At 71.6% G+C, this 16,583-nt stretch overlaps 4 protein-coding genes across 5 annotated transcripts; 2 read left to right on the top strand and 2 right to left on the bottom strand.

The window, feature by feature from the left end:
* Positions 1-532: 532 nt before the first annotated feature.
* LOC127466146 (proline-rich protein 2-like) lies at positions 533-1,862 on the top strand (the record flags this gene model as incomplete). Its single annotated transcript, XM_051776753.1, has 4 exons — positions 533-816; positions 1,086-1,136; positions 1,270-1,325; positions 1,436-1,862. Coding segments are annotated over 4 exons (818 nt in total), but the record flags the coding sequence as incomplete, so codon positions are not given.
* Positions 1,863-3,398: 1,536 nt separating this feature from the next.
* Positions 3,399-8,090, top strand: LOC127466145 (nascent polypeptide-associated complex subunit alpha, muscle-specific form-like). The gene is given in 7 exon segments (XM_051776752.1): positions 3,399-5,295; positions 5,381-5,458; positions 5,537-5,648; positions 6,239-6,327; positions 6,329-6,385; positions 7,730-7,807; positions 8,076-8,090. Coding segments are annotated over 7 exon segments (2,241 nt in total). The 5' UTR covers positions 3,399-3,483.
* A 952-nt stretch (positions 8,091-9,042) lies between these two features.
* On the bottom strand, positions 9,043-12,006 carry LOC127466144 (U8 snoRNA-decapping enzyme-like). 2 transcript variants are annotated; one of them, XM_051776750.1, is made up of 4 exons: positions 11,803-11,890; positions 10,979-11,272; positions 9,320-9,454; positions 9,043-9,237 (listed from the first exon to the last, which is right to left on the bottom strand). In XM_051776750.1, exons 2-4 carry the CDS (start codon positions 11,270-11,272, stop codon positions 9,199-9,201), a joined length of 468 nt encoding a protein of 155 aa, XP_051632710.1. In that variant the 5' UTR covers positions 11,803-11,890; the 3' UTR covers positions 9,043-9,198. The 2 variants fall into 2 exon arrangements, with proteins under 2 accessions (XP_051632710.1, XP_051632711.1); XM_051776751.1 differs by having other exon boundaries at positions 9,043-9,454; positions 11,803-12,006.
* Positions 12,007-12,346: 340 nt separating this feature from the next.
* Positions 12,347-16,401, bottom strand: LOC127466143 (N-alpha-acetyltransferase 10-like). The gene is given in 12 exon segments (XM_051776748.1): positions 12,347-12,539; positions 12,541-12,675; positions 12,782-12,866; positions 13,388-13,432; positions 13,566-13,681; positions 14,346-14,369; positions 14,372-14,393; positions 14,516-14,574; positions 15,667-15,680; positions 15,683-15,734; positions 15,736-15,765; positions 16,274-16,401. Coding segments are annotated over 12 exon segments (699 nt in total). The 5' UTR covers positions 16,295-16,401; the 3' UTR covers positions 12,347-12,443.
* Between the last annotated feature and the right edge of the window lie 182 nt (positions 16,402-16,583).

Genomic DNA, 16,583 nt, shown 5'->3' with positions numbered 1-16,583 from the left:
CCCTCAGGCCCCGCCCCCGCCCATTCAGCAGCCCCCGCCCCATTCCGTCGGGCCCCGCCCCCTCGCAACAACCCTGCCCCCCCACCGCATCGACCCCGCCCATTCTCTTAGACCCCGCCCTCGCTTCACCCGCAGGCCCCGCCCCCCCGCCATGGCCCCGCCCATTCCCTGGGTCAGATCCCGCCCCTCTGCCATGGCCCCGCCATTCCCCTGGCCAGGCCCCGCCCCTCCACCATGCCCCCGCCCATTCCCCTGGCCAGGCCCCGCCCCTCCCACCATGGCCCCGCCTCTCCACCATGGCCCCGCCCATTCCCGGGCCAGGCCCCGCCCCTCCGCCATGGCCCGCGCTCCCGCCTCCGCCCCGGCTCCCCCCCCCTGGCCGGACTCCCGGCGTGCCCCGCGCGGGGGGGGGCCCTCCCCGCCCCCCTCGCGCCCCGGGACCCCCCCCCGGCCCCCCGGGACCCCCCCCCCGGCCCCCCGTGACCCCCCGGCCCCGCCCGCCTCGCCCCTCCCGCTCCCCTTCCCGGCCGAGGCCCCCCCGCCGCCCCCCCCGGGGGTCCCCGAGCCCCCCCCCCGGGGCCCCCCCCCGGGCTGGGGGACCCCTCCGGCCCCGCGCCCCCCGGGGGGGGGTCCCGGCGGGTCCTGTTCGCCGACGCGCTGGGGCTGCCCCTGACCCGCCTGCGCCAGTACCGGCCCTGGGACCCCCGCGGCAGGGGGGCGGCGCGCGGGGGGGGCCCCCCGGCGGGAGGGGAGGGGGGCGCGGGGGGGGAGCCGCCCACCCCCCTCGGGAGCTGGGATGAGGCCTGGGAAGGGCAGGTAAGAGATGAGGGGGGGGGGAATCTGCATGAGGGACCCCCCCCCCAGAAATGGGGTCAAACTCCCCCCCCCCCCCCAGCATGAGCCCCCCGAAATTGGGGGGGGGGGGGGGGGGGGCTGTGGCGCGAGCCCGACCCCTCCGGCCCCCCCTCGGTCCCCGAATGTGGGTCACGCTCTTGGGGGGGGAGCAGATCCTCCCCACCCCCCCCTAATTTGGGGGCGTTCTGGGTCCCCCGGTGACCCCCCCCCAACTCGTGTCCCCCCCAAAGGCCGCAGGAGGCGGAGGACGCGCAGCACCCCCCCCCCCGAGCACGGCCCAGGTACGTATCGCCCCCCTCGCTTTAGGGGGCCCCCCCTTTTGGGTACCCCCCCGAGTTTAGGGGTGTCCCCCCCGATTTTAGGGGTGTCCCCCCCATTTTGGGGGTCCCTCACCCCTCTTCCCCCCCCCCCCAGAGCCTGACCCTTCCCCAGCGCCCCCCCCGGACACGGAGTCACCGCCCCCGGCACAGGTGAGCCAACTCCCCCCCCCCCCCCAAATTTGGGGGTGCCCCCCCGAGCACGGGGGTGTCCCCCCCCCCCCCCCGCAGGAAGGGGGGTCCCCAACCCGTGCCCCCCCCAGGCCGCCGAGGACGAGGCGGTGGCGCGGGAGCTGGAGCAGCTCTACCTGTCCCACCTGCGCCGGCTGCGGGGGGGCGACCCCGGCGACAGCGACCCCCCCCCGCGGCACGGGGGGGGCCCCCCTTTCCCCGAGCGGGCCCCCAACACGTCGCTGGCCAACGAGATGGCCCTGCGCTACGAGGGGGGGGGGCCGCCGCAGCCCCCCGGTGCTGCTGGGCAGGGGGGGGCCGCTGGAGGGGGCGCTGGTGGTGCCCGCGCGGCCCCCCCGGGGCAGGGGGGGCGCGGGGGGGCTGGGGGGGGCCCTGCGGGGCTGCGGGGTGGTCCTGGCCCTGGCCGTGCTGGTGCCCGTGGCCTGGGGGGGGGACGGGGGGGGTCCCACGGCCGCGCTGGCCCTGGGGCTGTACCTGGCGCTGGCCTGGCTCACGTGAGGGGGGGGGGGGGGTGTCCCCAAATTGTCACTGCCCGCCCCCCCCCCCCCCCAAAAAAAACTGTCACCGCCCAAAGGCTCGCTCGCACCCCCCCGGGTTTCACCCCTGAGAACGTGGGACCCCCCCCCAAAACGGGTCTGGGAGGGGAGGGGGGGGTGAGTCGTGTCGTGGGCACCCCCGAACTGCCCCCCCCGGGGTTTGGAGGGGGGGGCTCCGTCCCCGCGTGGGACCCCCCCCGGGTGTTGGGGGCCCTGTGTACATACAGCCGTGGAACGATGGTGGCCCCGCGTTGTTGTCGTGGGGGGGCTCGGGGGGGGGGGTTTTGGGGGCAGGGGAGGGTTGTCCGTGCCCGTTCTGGGAGGGGGGCTGGTTTCACACACCCCCCCCCCATCGCTGTCGCAGCCGTTTCCTGCCCCGGGAAAGGTCCCGAAAAAGGTCACGGGGGGGCCCCGGGGGTGACAAACAGACCCCCCCGGGGTGGGGGGGACTCTGGCACCCGGCTGGGGTTTGGGGGGGGGGGGGGCTCACCTTCGGGGTGTGTGTGACAGAGGGGGCCGTGTCCAGGTGGGGAGCTGGGGGGTCCCGAGTATCCCGGGAGGAATTGGGGGGGGTCAGGAGGATGTGGGGGGATGATAACAATCCTGGGGGGGGGTCCTGCACCCCATGGGTGCGGCTGGGGGGGTGCTGAGCCCCCTTGGAGGCAGCTGGGACCCCCCTCTGGAGTCACTGCGGGGGGGGGGGGCCCGGCCCGGCCCCTCAGGTGACATTGACCTCACCTGGGCTCACCGTGGGGGGGTCCAGGCTCCTCAGGTGACCTCGAGGGGGGGTCTCACCTCACCTGGGCTCACCGGGGGGGGGTCCCAGCCCCTCAGGTGACATTGACCTCACCTGGGCTCACCGGGGGGGGTCCCGGCCCCTCAGGTGATCTCGAGGGGGGGTCTCACCTCACCTGGGCTCATGGGGGGGGGGTCCAGGCTCCTCAGGTGACCTCGATGGGGGGGTCTCACCTCACCTGGGCTCACTGGGGTGGGGGGGTCCAGGCTCCTCGGGTGACATTGGGAGGGCGAGTCCCAGCTCCTCAGGACTCATTAAGGGTGTGGGTCCCAGCCCACCTGGACTCAACTGCGGGGGGGGTCCCGGCTCACTTGGGGTCACTGTGGGGTGTGTCCCGGCCCCCTCAGGTGACATCGAGGGGGTCCCGGCCCCTCCTGGGGGGGTCCCTTCCCTCGACACCCCCCCCCCCCGACCCCTTAATCCCCTCAGAGGGGCGGTGGGCGTGGCCTGCCCCCTCACGGGGTGGGCGTGGCCTGCCCCCTCGGGGTGGGCCGCTCGCGCTGCCCGCACGTGCGCTCCCCGCTCTGCGCATGCGCGCAACCCCCCGCCCCTCCCTTTTCCCGGGCTTCCCCGAGCCCGCTAAAGCCGAGCGTTCCCATTGGCCGTCGCCTTCCCGCCCTGCGCGCGTGACGCCCGTCGCCACGGCAACCCGGCCGGTGACGGGGGAGGGGTAGCGCGCACGCGCGGGGTGGGCGGGGCTCTCACGGCGGCGCGCGCGCTTTTTCTTCCCTTCCCCTCCCCCCCCCGCCGCCCTCAGCCGCTGCCGCGGCCCCGGAGCCGCCGCGCCATGAGCGGGGCCGGGCCCGGGGCCGACCTGCCGTCCCCGGCCAAGCTCCGCCGCCTGGATGAGCGCAGCGGGACGGGCCCCGCCGCCGCTGTTCCCCCGCGCCGGGAGATCTCCCACCCCCCCCACCCCGGTGAGGGCCGCGGCGCGCGCGCGCGGGGCGGTGGCGGCGGGTCTGGGCATGCGCGGGGCGGGGGCGCGAGAGCGCCCCCTGGCGGCGGAACGGAGAGCGCAGGGGAGGGGCCGGAGACCCCCGAGGAGGGGATGGAGACCCCAAAAGAGGGGATGGAGACCCCAAAGGAGGGGATGGAGACCCCAGTGAAGGGCATGGAGACCCCAAAGGAGGGGATGGAGACCCCAGTGAAGGGGATGGAGACCCCAGTGAAGGGCATGGAGACCCCAAAGGAGGGGATGGAGACCCCAGTGAAGGGGATGGAGACCCCCGAGGAGGGGATGGAGACTCCAAAGGAGGGGATGGAGACCCCAAAAGAGGGGATGGAGACCCCAGTGAAGGGGATGGAGACCCCCGAGGATGGGCTGGAGACCCCAGTGAAGGGCATGGAGACCCTCGGGGATGAGAAGAAGACCCCCAGGGATGAGATGGAAACCCCAAAGGATGGGCTGGAGACCCCCGAGAATGGGATGGAGACCCTCGGGGATGAGAAGAAGACCCCCCGGGATGAGATGGAGACCCCCCGGGATGAGATGGAGCCTCCCAAGAAAGGGCTGAAGGCTGCCGTGGATCCAAGAGGAGACCCGGACACCACCGTCCCCCCCTGCCTGGAGCAAGAGAACAGGGGGCTGGAGCCCAGCATGGAGGTTCCGGAGAGCCTGGAGAGCACCAGGGAGGCCGTGGGGGACCTGGAGAGCAGTGTTATCCCCTGCTTGGAGCAGGACAGGGGGGTCCTGGAGACCCCCTTGGAATCCAAAGGGAGCCCAGAGCCCAGCAGGGAGGTCCCAGGGACCACCAACGGGCGCAGGGGGAGCCTGGAGACGGCCGTGAGCCGGTGCCTGGAGCAGGGCAGGAGGAGCAAGGGGGGCTCGGAGACCACCAGCGAGGCCCGGGGGGGGCTGGAGAGCGACGTTCCCCTCCCCAGCGGGGGCCTGAAGACCACCAGCAGGCGCAAGGCCGGGCTGAAGACCCCCGGGAGGGCCAAGGGGAGCGTGGAGACCGGGGGAACCCAGTGCTTGGATTGGGGAAGGAGCAGGAACGGGGGCCTGGAGACCCCCAGGGAGGGCCTGGAGACCACCGAGGAGATCCTGGGGGGTCTGGAGCCCACCGTGAGGCCCAAGGGGAGCCTGGAGAGCACCGTTATCAGCCACGTGGCGTGGGACAGAGAGCAGAAGGAGGGGCTGGAGACCAGCGCTGAGACCACCAGGGATGTCCTGGAGCCCAGCAGGGATGTCCTGGAGCCCAGCAGGGATGTCCTGGGGGGCCTGCAGCCCCCCCCCATGGCCTGCGTGGGGCAGAGCCGGGGCGGCCCTGGGCTCCCAGAGCCCGGGGGGCTCCCAGGGCCCGTGGAGGTCCCGGACCCGCCGGGGGTCCCGCTGCCCAAGGTGCAGGAGGCCGAGGAGAGCGCGGTGATCTCCGTGGGCGAGGAGGAGGAGGAGGAGGAGGAGGAGGAGGACGGCGAGGAAGGCCCGGGGCGGTACCTGGCGGCCCTGGAGGCCGTGCAGCTGCAGCTCGAGGCCGTGGAGGAGGAGGCGGCCCGGGCCTTCCGCCGGCTCCGCGCGCGCTTCGGGCTCCGGCGCCGGCCCCACCTGCAGCGCCGCAACCGCCTCATCCAGCACATCCCCGGCTTCTGGGTCACCGCCGTATCCTCGGGGGGGGCCGGCGGGGGGGGGGGGACACGCCCGGGAACCTCCGGAGCCGCCTTTCCTTGACCCCAGACCCCCCCAGTTCCTGAACCACCCGCAGCTCTCGGCCATGATCAGCGACCGCGACGAGGACGCCCTGAGCTACATGACCAGCCTGCAGGTGCCCCGGGGGGGCCGGGGAGGGGGGTTAGGTGGTGTGGACCCCCCCCCCAAAAAGTGACACAGGTGGGTCCTGCAGGTGGAGGAGTTCGGGCAGAGCCGCCTCGGGTGCCGCATCCGCTTCTTCTTCAGCGTCAACCCCTACTTCCAGAACGACGTCGTGGCCAAGGAGTTCGTGAGAGGCCCCTCTGGTGGGTGAGGGGGCCCCGAAAACAGCCCTGGGACCCCCAGAGTGGGGCTGAGAAGGGTCCACAAAAACAGCCTTGGGACCCCCAGAGTGGGGCTGAGAAGGGTCCCCCAGAACCAGCCCTGGGACCCCCAAATTTGGGGTGAGAAGGGTCCCCAAAACCAGCCTTAGGACCCCCAGATTGGGGCTGAGAAGGGTCCACAAAAACAGCCTTGGGACCCCCAGAGTGGGGCTGAGAAGGGTCCCCAAAAACAGCCTTGGGACCCCCAGAGTGGGGGTGAGAAGGGTCCCTCAAACCACACCTAGGACCCCCAAACTAGGGGTGCAAAGGGTCCCCAGAACCAGCCCTGGGACCCCCAAATTTGGGGTGAGAAGGGTCCCCCAAACCAGCCCTGGGACCCCCCAAATTTGGGGTGAGAAGGGTCCCCAAACCAACCCTGGGACCCCCAAATTTGGGGTGAGAAGGGTCCCCAAACCAGCCCTGGGACCCCCAAATTTGGGGTGCGAAGGCTCCCCCCCCCCAGCTGGTTTATTTGAGCCCCCTTTGGGTGCAGGGGGGGCTCCCCCAGTGACCCCCCGTGTGTCCCCCCCCAGGTCACCTGGTGTCCCACTCGACCCCCATCCGGTGGTGGCAGGGGCAGGACCCCCGGGCCCGGCCCCACAAGGGCCCCCCCCGGCCCCCGCAGCTTCTTCGCCTGGTTTGGGGATCACAGTTTCCCCGCGGGGGACCGGGTGGCCGAGGTGAGCCCAGAGACCCCCCCAGTGCTCCCAGTGACCCCCCCAGTGACCCCACAGTGACCCCCCAGTGCTCCCAGTGCTCCCAGTGACCCTACCAGTGACCCCCCAGTGACCCCCAGTGCTCCCAGTAACCCCCAGTGCTCCCAGTGACCCCCCAGTGCTCCCAGTGACCTCCCAGTGCTCCCAGTGACCCCCCAGTGCTCCCAGTGACCCCCCCAGTGACCCCCCAGTGACCATCCCAGTGACCTCCCAGTGACCCCCCCAGTGCTCCCAGTGCTCCCAGTGACCCTACCAGTGACCCCCCCAGTGCTCCCAGTGACCCCCCCAGTGACCCCCCAGTGACCATCCCAGTGACCCCCCAGTGCTCCCAGTGACCCCCCCAGTGCTCCCAGTAACCCCCAGTGCTCCCAGTGACCCCCCAGTGCTCCCAGTGACCCCCCCAGTGCTCCCAGTAACCCCCAGTGCTCCCAGTGACCCCCCAGTGCTCCCAGTGACCTCCCAGTGCTCCCAGTGACCCCCCACTGACCCTCCCAGTGACCCCCCAGTGACCCCCCCAGTGACCCCCGAGTGACCCCCCCAGTGCTCCCAGTGACCCCCCAGTGCTCCCAGTGACCCTCCCAGTGACCCCCCCAGTGCTCCCAGTGACCCCCCAGTGACCCTCCCAGTGCTCCCAGTGACCCTACCAGTGACCCCCCAGTGACGCTCCCAGTGACCCTCCCAGTGCTCCCAGTGACCCCCCAGTGACCCCCCAGTCCTCCCAGTGACCATCCCAGTGCTCCCAGTGACCCTCCCAGTGACCCCCAGTGCTCCCAGTAACCATCCCAGTGACCCCCAGTGCTCCCAGTGACCCCCCAGTGACCCCCCAGTGACCCCCCAGTGCTCCCAGTGACCCTCCCAGTGCTCCCAGTGACCCTCCCAGTGACCCCCAGTGCTCCCAGTAACCATCCCAGTGACCCCCAGTGCTCCCAGTGACCCTCCCAGTGCTCCCAGTGACCCTCCCAGTGACCCCCCAGTGACCCCCAGTGCTCCCAGTAACCATCCCAGTGACCCCCCCAGTGCTCCCAGTGACCCTCCCAGTGCTCCCAGTGACCCCCCCCAGTGCTCCCAGTGACCCTCCCAGTGCTCCCAGTAACCCCCCAGTGCTCCCAGTGACCCCCCAGTGCTCCCAGTGACCCCCCAGTGCCCCCAGTGCCCCCCCCAGTGCTCCCAGTGACCATCCCAGTGCTCCCAGTGACCCCAGTGCTCCCAGTGCCCCCCCAGTGCTCCCAGTGCCCCCCCAGTGCTCCCAGTGACCCCAGTGCTCCCAGTGCCCCCCCAGTGCTCCCAGTGACCCCCCTGTCCCCCCAGATCATCAAGGAGGAGCTCTGGCCCAACCCGCTCCAGTTTTACCTGCTGGGGGAGGGGGCCGAGGGCCCCCCCCGACAGGTGAGTGGGGGTCTGGGGGGTCAGGGGGGGTCAGAGGGGCCCCCCGACAGGTGAGTGAGGGTCTGGGGGGTCAGGGGGGGTCAGAGGGGCCCCCCGACAGGTGAGTGAGGCCTGAGGGTCTGAGGGGGTCAGGGGGAGTCGGGGGGGTCAGGGGGGGCCCCCGACAGGTGAGTGAGGGTCTGGGGGGTTGGGGGGGTCAGAGGGGGGCCCCCCAACAGGAGAGTGAGGGTCTGAGGGGTCAGGGGGGGTCAGGGCCCCCCCCCGACAGATGAGTGGTCCCTGAGGGTCGGGGGGGTCAGGGGGGCCCCCCCGACAGGTGAGTGTTGCCCTGCGGGTCTGGGGGGGGTCGGGGGGGCCCTGGGGGGACCCCAAAGCCTCCCCCCCGCCCGCAGTGAGAGCGGCGAGGACTGTGTGCTGATCGAGGACGACGACGAGGACGTGCAGGAGATCCCCGACGATGGGGACGGTCAGTGACATCCCCCCAGAACCCCCCCAAACCCCCCAAAATCCAGGGGGGAACCCCAAAACCCCCCTCCAAACCCAGGGGGACCCCAGAACCCCCCCAGAACCCCCCAAAATCCAGGGGGGAACCCCAAAACCCCCCTCCAAACCCAGGGGGACCCCAGAACCACCCCAGAACCCGGGGGGAACCCAAACCCCCCAAAATCCAGGGGGTAAACCCCAAAACCCCCCTCCAAACCCGGAGGGACCCCAGAACCCGGGGGGAGCCCAAAGACCCCCAGAACCCGGGGGGAGCCCAAAGACCCTCAGAACCCGGGGGGAGCCCAAAGCCCCGAGAATCCAGGGGGGAACCCCAAAACTCCCCTCCAAACCCGGGGGGGCTCCAAAACCTCCCGTAAAACCCAGGGGGGAACCCCAAAACCCAGAGGGGGCCCTAAACCCACACCCCCCACCCCCATGGGGACCCCAAAGCCTCCCCCAGGTGCCCCCCAGTCCCTGCTGGGGGCTGATCTGTGCCCCCCCCAGGCAGTGGTGTGGAAGAGGTTCTGGCCGAGGACCCCCCCGAGGGACGGATGGACCCCGCCGGGGGCAGGACCTGATTTGGGGGGGCTGCCCCCCCCCCCCCCCAGGGCATTGCGGGTACCGAGGGGCTGGGGGGGCCCCAACACAGCTCAGGGTGTCTGAAGGCCTTGAACTCCCCCAAAATCCCCCCCATCCCCACACCCCGGGGGGCGGCCCCCCAGTTCCCCCCCCCCCTCCCCCCCCAACCGTTTTCTGACCATTTTTGTACATTTTGGGTTAAAAAACTTGTAAAGTTTCCTTTTTATATCTAAAAATATATTATAATAAAGATTTATTGGGGTTACAAAGGCTCCCCCCTGAACTGCAGCCCCCCCCCCGCGGGTCCGGGGGGGGGTTTTGGGGGGTTCTCACTGCGGGGGGAGGGGCTGCCCCGGCCCCGGGGGGGGGTTTGGGGGGTTCTCACTGCGAGGGGAGGGGCTGCCCCGGCCCCGGGGGGGGGGGTTGGGGGGTTCTCACTGCGGGGGGGGGCTCCTCGGTGTGGGGGGGGTCGATGCCGAGGGCCGGGAGGGCCCCCAGGAGCTGCTCCCGCGCGTCCCCCGCGAAGCGGTTCCGGAGGAAGGGCCCGAGACCCCCCCCGAGGGGAACCCGGACCAGCCCCTGCACCTGCGGGAGGGGGACCCCGGAGTGACACACCCAGAGTGACACCCCCATGGGGACACCCCCACAGGGACACCCCCATGGGGACACACCCACGGGGACACCCCCACAGGGACACACCCAGAGTGACACCCCCAGAGTGACACCCCCACAGGGACACACCCACAGGGACAGGGATCCCCCCACAGGGACACCCCCACAGGGACACACCCACAGGGACAGGGACCCCCCCAGAGTGACACCCCCACAGGGACACCCCCATGGGGACATCCCCACGGGGACAGGGACACACCCAGAGTGACACCCCCAGAGTGACACCCCCAGAGTGACACCCCCATGGGGACACACCCAGAGTGACCCCCCCACAGGGACAGGGACCCCCCCCCCAGAGTGACACACCCACAGGGACACCCCCACGGGGACATCCCCACGGGGACAGGGACACACCCAGAGTGACCCCCCCACAGGGACAGGGACCCCCCCCAGCCCCACAGACAGAGGGAGGGGCCCAGATCGAGCCCATCCCCCACCTCAGCACCCCCAGACCCCCATAGACACCCCCAACCCCTCCCCCACATCAACCATCACCCCCCACCCTCACCTGCCTCCCCCTCAGACCCCCCGCAGGTGCCCGGACCCCTCCCCCCATTCCCGGTGTCCTTCCCGGTGTCCCCCCATTCCCATTCCCCCCCATCCCCATTCCCGGTGTCCCCCCCATTCCCATTCCCCCCCATTCCCATTCCCGTTCTCCCCATTCCCATTCCCCCCCATTCCCATTCCCGGTGTCCCCCCATTCCCGTTCCCCCCACTCCCATTCCCATTCCCCCCATTCCCGCCCCCCCCATTCCCATTCCCGTTCCCCCCCGTTCCCATTCCCGTTCCCCCTCCCGTTCCCCCCATTCCCATTCCCGTTCCCCCCATTCCCGGTGTCCCCCCATCCCTATTCCCGTTCCCCCCCACTCCCATTCCCATTCCCCCTATTCCCGTTCCCATTCCCATTCCCCCCCCATCCCTATTCCCGTCCCCCCCACTCCCATTCCCGTCCCCCCATTCCCGTCCCCCCCACTCCCATTCCCATTCCCCCCATTCCCATTCCCAATTCCCCCCATTCCCATTCCCGTCCCCCCATTCCCACTCCCATTCCCATTCCCCCTAGTCCCGTTCCTATTCCCATTCCCCCCATTCCCATTCCCGTTCCCCCCATTCCCGTTCCCCCCATTCCCATCCCCATTCCCGTTCCCATTCCCATTCCCCCCATTCCCATTCCCGTTCCCATTCCCGTCCCCCGCGTTCCCATCCCCATTCCCGTTCCCATTCCCGTTCCCCCCCATCCCCATTCCCCCCCCATCCCCATCCCCATTCCCATTCCCATTCCCGTCCCCCCCGTTCCCATTCCCATTCTCCCCCATCCCCATTCCCCCCATTCCCATTCCCCCCATCCCCGTTCCCATTCCCGTTCCCACTCCGGTCCCCCCCGTTCCCATCCCCATTCCCATTCCCCCCCCCGTTCCCACTCCGGTCCCCCCCCACCTCCAGCCCGTGCTCTGCCGCCCTGGCCCCGCCCCTCTCGATCCGCTCCAGCTCCTCCAATCGCAGCCGCCGCTCGTACAGGTGCGTCACCAGCCCCGCCCCTTCACCGGAGGCCCCGCCCCCGCGGCGTGGCCACGCCCTCGCCCCCCGGTGGTCTCCGGGCCGGACCCGCAGCGCGGCCGCCCCCGGGCCCAGCTCCTCCCGCAGCTCCCGCTCCAGGGCCGCCTCCAGGGACTCCCCGCGCTCCGCCAGCCCCCCCGGGAACCCGAACCGCCCGTCAAACCGCAGCTGCATCTGCGGGGACGGCAACGACGGCTCGGGACCGGGACACCCCGGGAATGGGACCGGGACACCCCCGGGACCCCGAACCGCCCCCCCGGAACCCGAACCGCCCCCCGGAACCCTGAACCGCCCCCCCAGGACCCCGAACCGCCCGTCGAACCGCAGCTGCATCTGCGGGGACGGCAACGAGGGCTCGGGACCGGGACATCCCCGGGAATGCCCCCGGGACACCCCCGGGAACCCGAACCGCCCCCCCGGGGCCCCGAACCCGCCGGTAACCGCAGCTGCAGCTGCGGGACAAGGGGGGGGGCGGTAGCGGGAACCCCCCCGGGAACCCGGCCCGCAGCTGCATCTGGGAGACGGGGACAGGGGGGGGTTAGAACCGGGAACCCCTCCCGGGACCCCGAAACGCCCCCCGGGGCCGTATCTGCGGGCACAGCCCCGGGAACCCGCCCGTACGGGGACGGGGGGTGTCAGCGGCGGGACCCCCTTCCCGTCCCCCCTCGGCCCGGTGCCCGTCCCCGCCGCCCCCCCGCACTCACCAGCACGGCGTGTCGGGGCGGCGGCGCCCCGGGGGGCAGCGGCGCGTGCAGCAGCACGTGGCAGGCGTGGCGCCAGCCCCTGTCCGTGTCCGTGTCCGTGTCCGGGCCCGCTTCGGGCCCCGCCGCCGCCGCCCCGGCCCCGCTCGGGCCCCGCTCCGGGTCCGGGCCCCGCTCCCGGCCCAGCGCCAGCGCCTCGGCCCGGCTCAGCAGCCGCGGCCGCTCCGCCCGCATGGCGGCGCCGTCACTGCGCGTCCCGGCCAATGAGCGCGCGGGGAGGCCACGCCCGCGCCAATCAGAGAGCGGGGGAGGAGCCGAGGCCACGCCCCGGCACCGCGCTCGGCACCGCCCACCGGCAGCGCCGGGGGCGTGACCCGGCGAAGCCCCGCCCCCCCCCGCCCCCTTCCCGGTGCCCCCTCCGTTTTTTGGGGGGAAAAAGGGGTCGAGACCTCATTTCACCCCCCCGGACGCCCCCAAATTAACCCCCCACCCCTGCCCAGCACCGCGAGCCCCCCCGGACCGGGGCCACACACAGAGACACTGCACAGGCCGGAGAGGGAGCGGCTTTATTGCCCCCCCCAGCACCGAGGGGGGTCCCAGGGCTCTGGGGGGGCCGCAGGGATTCGGGGGGGCCCCGGGGGTCCCTACGAGGCGGAGTCGGAGGCCTCGGAGCTGTCCTTGACGTCGGTGCTCTCGGTGGTCTCGCTCACCTCGCTCACGTCTTTGCTGTCGCCCCCCCCCGTCCTCGTGGGGAGGGGGGCCCGAGGGGGGGTGCGGGGGGGCTCCCCCAGACCCGCAGACCCCCTCCCCGCCCCGGGGGGGGTCGGTGGGGGCCGGGGGCCGCCCCCGCTCCTTCTGCTCCACCTGCTTCCTCAGCTGGGGGGGGGGGCAGGGGGTTACTGGGGGGGCAACGAGGGTTGGAAGAGCCTCCCCTCCCCAAAAGGGTCTGGGGGGGTCCGGGGGGGTCCCGGGGGGGCTTCACCTCGTCTGCCATCTGGGTGAGGTCCCGTTTCATGGCGTAGGCGTCCTCCCCGTCCGCGTAGTACTTGGGCTCCACCTCACTGATCCTGGGGGAGTTTGGGGGGCTCACACGTGGGGAGGGGCTTTTGGGATGGGGGGGGGGCTGGTTTTGGGGTGCCCCCCCCACCCATCCCCCTTTTTGTGTCCTTATGTGGCCAAAAACTCTCCCAGAGCTGCTCTGAACCCCCCTCAGTCCCTCCCCAAAGCCCCCCAGAACCCACCAAACCCCCTCAGACCTCACCAAAGCCCCCCAGACTCCCCCCCAGAACCCACCAAACCCCCTCAGACCTCACCAAAGCCCCCCAGACTCCCCCCAGAACCCACCAAAGCCCCTCAGACCCCACCAAATCCCCCCAGACCCCTCTCAGAGTCCCCAAACATCCACCAAAACCCACCAACCCCCCCCCCCCCAACAACCCCTTCAGAACCCCTCAAACCTCCCCTCAGCCCCCCCAAAACCCTCTCAGAACCGCCTCAGACCCCCCAAACTCCCCCTCAGGCGCCAAAATCCCCCTCAGCCCCCTGCAATCCCTCCCCAGACGCCCCCCCGGCCCCCCCCCCGACTCACTGGAAGTTGAGGGTGTTGGAGTACAAGTGCAGAGCCGCCCGGTTGCTGCCCAGGGACGGGAGGGGAAGGTTATTTTGGGGGGTTCTGAGGGTGGGCTGGTGGTTCAGGGGGGTCTCTGGGCTGGGTTGGTGATTCGGGGGGGCTCTGGGGGGGCTCTGGGGGGCTCTGGGGGTCTCACCTCTTGCGGACGTGCAGCGACACGTACTTGGCGTTGAAGTTCTCGATCATGGCCCGGGACGCCTGGTCCATGAGCTTCTGGGCCAGCCCCAGCCGCCGGTGCGAGCGCTTGACGGCCTGGGGGGGGGCCAAACACGGGGTGGGGGGGCCCCAAAAATGGGATGGGGGACCCCAAAAATGGGGTGGGGGGCCCCATAAACCCTCCCAGGGCACCCAAACCCACCCAGGCGCCGGTGGGAGCATTTGACGGCCTGGGGACCCCAAAAATGGGGTGGGGGACCCCAAAAATGGGGTGGGGGACCCCAAAAATTGGGGTGGGGGGGCCCCAAAAATGGGGGGGGGACCGCAAAAATGGGGGGGGGGCCCCAAAAACCCTCCCAGGGCACCCAAACCCACCCAGGTGCTGGTGGGAGCGTTTGATGGCCTGGGGACCCCAAAAATGGGGTGGGGGACCCCAAAAACCCTCCCAGGGCACCCAAACCCACCCAGGCGCCGGTGGGAGCGTTTCACGGCCTGGAGGGGGGCCCAAAAATGGGATGGGGGACCCCAAAAACTCCTGAGACCCCCCCCAGATCACCCCCCACTGCTCGACAGAACAGCCCCCAAACCCTCAGAGCCCCTCCAGGAGCCCCCCAGACTCCTCAAGGAGCCCTTGAAGAAACACCCCAGAACCCCTCAAGTGACCCCAAAGACCCTCAAGGAGCCCCCAGACCCTCTTCCCTATTCCAAGAGCCCCCCAAGCCCCCCCAGGACCCCCCAAATTCCCCCCCTCCCCCCTTACCAGGGACGTGATGTGTCCCATGGGGGGACGTCATCGGGGTCCTCCTCCCTGCACGAGGATGGGGGGAGGGTCGGGGGGGGGCTGAGACCCCCAAATCCCCTCGGGAACACCCCCCAGAGCCCCCCAAAGCCGGGCTAAGGGGGGGCAGGGGCCCCCCCAGCCACACTCACATCTTGGCCAGGACGTAGCCCACGATCTTCCCGTTCTCGTCCTCGGCGATGTACGAGAGCTGGGGGGGGCACAGGGGGGCACTGGGGTCAGGGGGGCACAGGGGGGCACAGGGGGGCACAGGGGGGGCACGGGGGGGCACAGGGGGGCACTGGGGTCAGGGGGGCACAGGGGGGCACTGGGGTCAGGGGGGCACTGGGGTCAGGGGGGCACAGGGGGGGGCACGGGGGGGGCACAGGGGGGCACTGGGGGGGCACAGGGGGGCACTGGGGTCAGGGGGCACGGGGGGGCACGGGGGGGCACAGGGGGGCACTGGGGTCACGGGGGGCACTGGGGTCAGGGAGGGCATAGGGGGGGCACAGGGGGGCACAAGGGGGCACAGGGTTTGGGGGGGACAGGGGTCGGGGGGGCACACGGGGGCACAGGGGGGCACAGGGCTCAGGGGGGGAACAAGGGGGGCACAGGGGTCGGGGGGGCACAGGGAGGGCACAGAGGGGCACAGGGGTCAGGGAGGGCACAGGGTCAGGGGGGGCACAGGGGTCAGGGGGGGCACAGGGGTCAGGGAGGGCACAGGGGTCAGGGAGGGCACAGGGGTCAGGGGGGGGCACAGGGGTCAGGGGGGGCACAGGGGGGGCACAGGGGTCAGGGAGGGAACAAGGGGGGGCATAGGGGGGCACAGGAGTCAGGGGGGCATGGGGGGTGCACAGAGGTCAGGGAGGAAGGGGGGGTCCAGGTATCCCAGAGAGGATCCCCATGTTCCCAGGGGGGATCCAGGTGGGAAGGGAGGAGGGGGGGGGGCAATGCAGGGGCCTGGGGGAGGATCCAGGTGACAGGGGGGGTTCCAGGGGCCCCGGCAGGGGGGGGGGAGGGGGAGACCCCGGGTGTTCCAGAGGCAGGAATTTGGGACAGGGGTTGGGGGAGGATCCAGGTGTCCCAGGGAGGAGGATCCAGGTACCCTGGGGGGGATTCCGGGGGGGGGCCTCATGTCCCGGGAGGAGAACTGGGGGGGCCCTGGGGGTGGGTCTGGATGTCCAGGGGGGATCCAGGGGGATTCCAGGTGTCCCAAGGGGGGGTTCCAGGTATCCCGGGGGGGGTTTCCCAGGTATCCCGGGGGGGGGGTTCCAGGTATCCCGGGGGGAGGTCCAGGCCCCACCTGGGGCCAGGAGAGCCGTGGTAGAAGTAATACTTCATCTGGTAGTTCTCGGGCAGGCACAGCAGGTTGCCAGTGCTGCATGTTCATCAGGTCCTCGGGCTGGGGGGCACGGGGGGGCCTTCAGAGCCCTCCCGAGGGCCCGGGACCCCCCCCCAACCACCCCGGGGGATCCCGGCTGCCCCTCGCTGGACACCCGCGACCCCCGTCAGACCCCTCCAAGAGCCCGGTGTTGCCCTCAGACCCCCCCGTGAGAACCCCCAGATCGGCCCTCCCCGAGACCCCGGGACCCCCCCAGGAGCCCCATGTCCTGCTCTAGACCCCCCCCGTGAGACCCCACACCCCCCTCCCAGAGGCGCCGGACGCCCCTCAGAGCCCCCCAAAAGGCCCGGTACCGACCTCAGACCCCCCCCCGCCCCAGACCCCGGTTCCCCCTCCCTGAGACCCGGGACCCCCTTCAGAGCCCCCCCGTGCCCCCGGTTCCCGCTACTCCAGGCCGGGGATCCCCCTCAGGGCCCTCCCCGACCCCCGGTTCCCCCGGGATCCCCGAGGCCCGGCTGACCCCCTCCCAGACCCCCCCCAGTCCCCGGTTACCCCCCGGGCCGCCCACCCGCGCGTTGCGGATGTTCATGGTCCCGTTCCGTGTTCCCGCTCCCCGTTCCCTGTTCCCGTTCCCTGTTCCCGGTCCCGGTTCCGTTCCCGGTCTCTCCCTCACGCGCCGCTTCCGCCGGAAGTGCCTCCCCGCCCAATCAGCGCTGGCCCCGCCCCTCCGCTCACATCCGCCCCGCCCACCCCGGGCTGACAGTCGCCTCAGCCAATCAGTGCCCGGGGGAAGGGCTTGGCCCCGCCCTTCACCCTCAGCCAATCAGAGGCAAATTCCGTGCGCGCCAAAAATGCCTCGGGGCGGGGCGGGATTTACC

The sequence above is a fragment of the Manacus candei genome, unplaced genomic scaffold (genome assembly GCF_025592945.1).
Source record: "Manacus candei isolate 608988 ecotype Guabito, Panama unplaced genomic scaffold, ASM2559294v1 h1tg000619l, whole genome shotgun sequence".
Taxonomy (NCBI): Eukaryota; Metazoa; Chordata; class Aves; order Passeriformes; family Pipridae; genus Manacus; species Manacus candei.
Note: the sequence above shows the minus strand (reverse complement) of the source record. Positions and strands in the feature narration are given on the sequence as shown.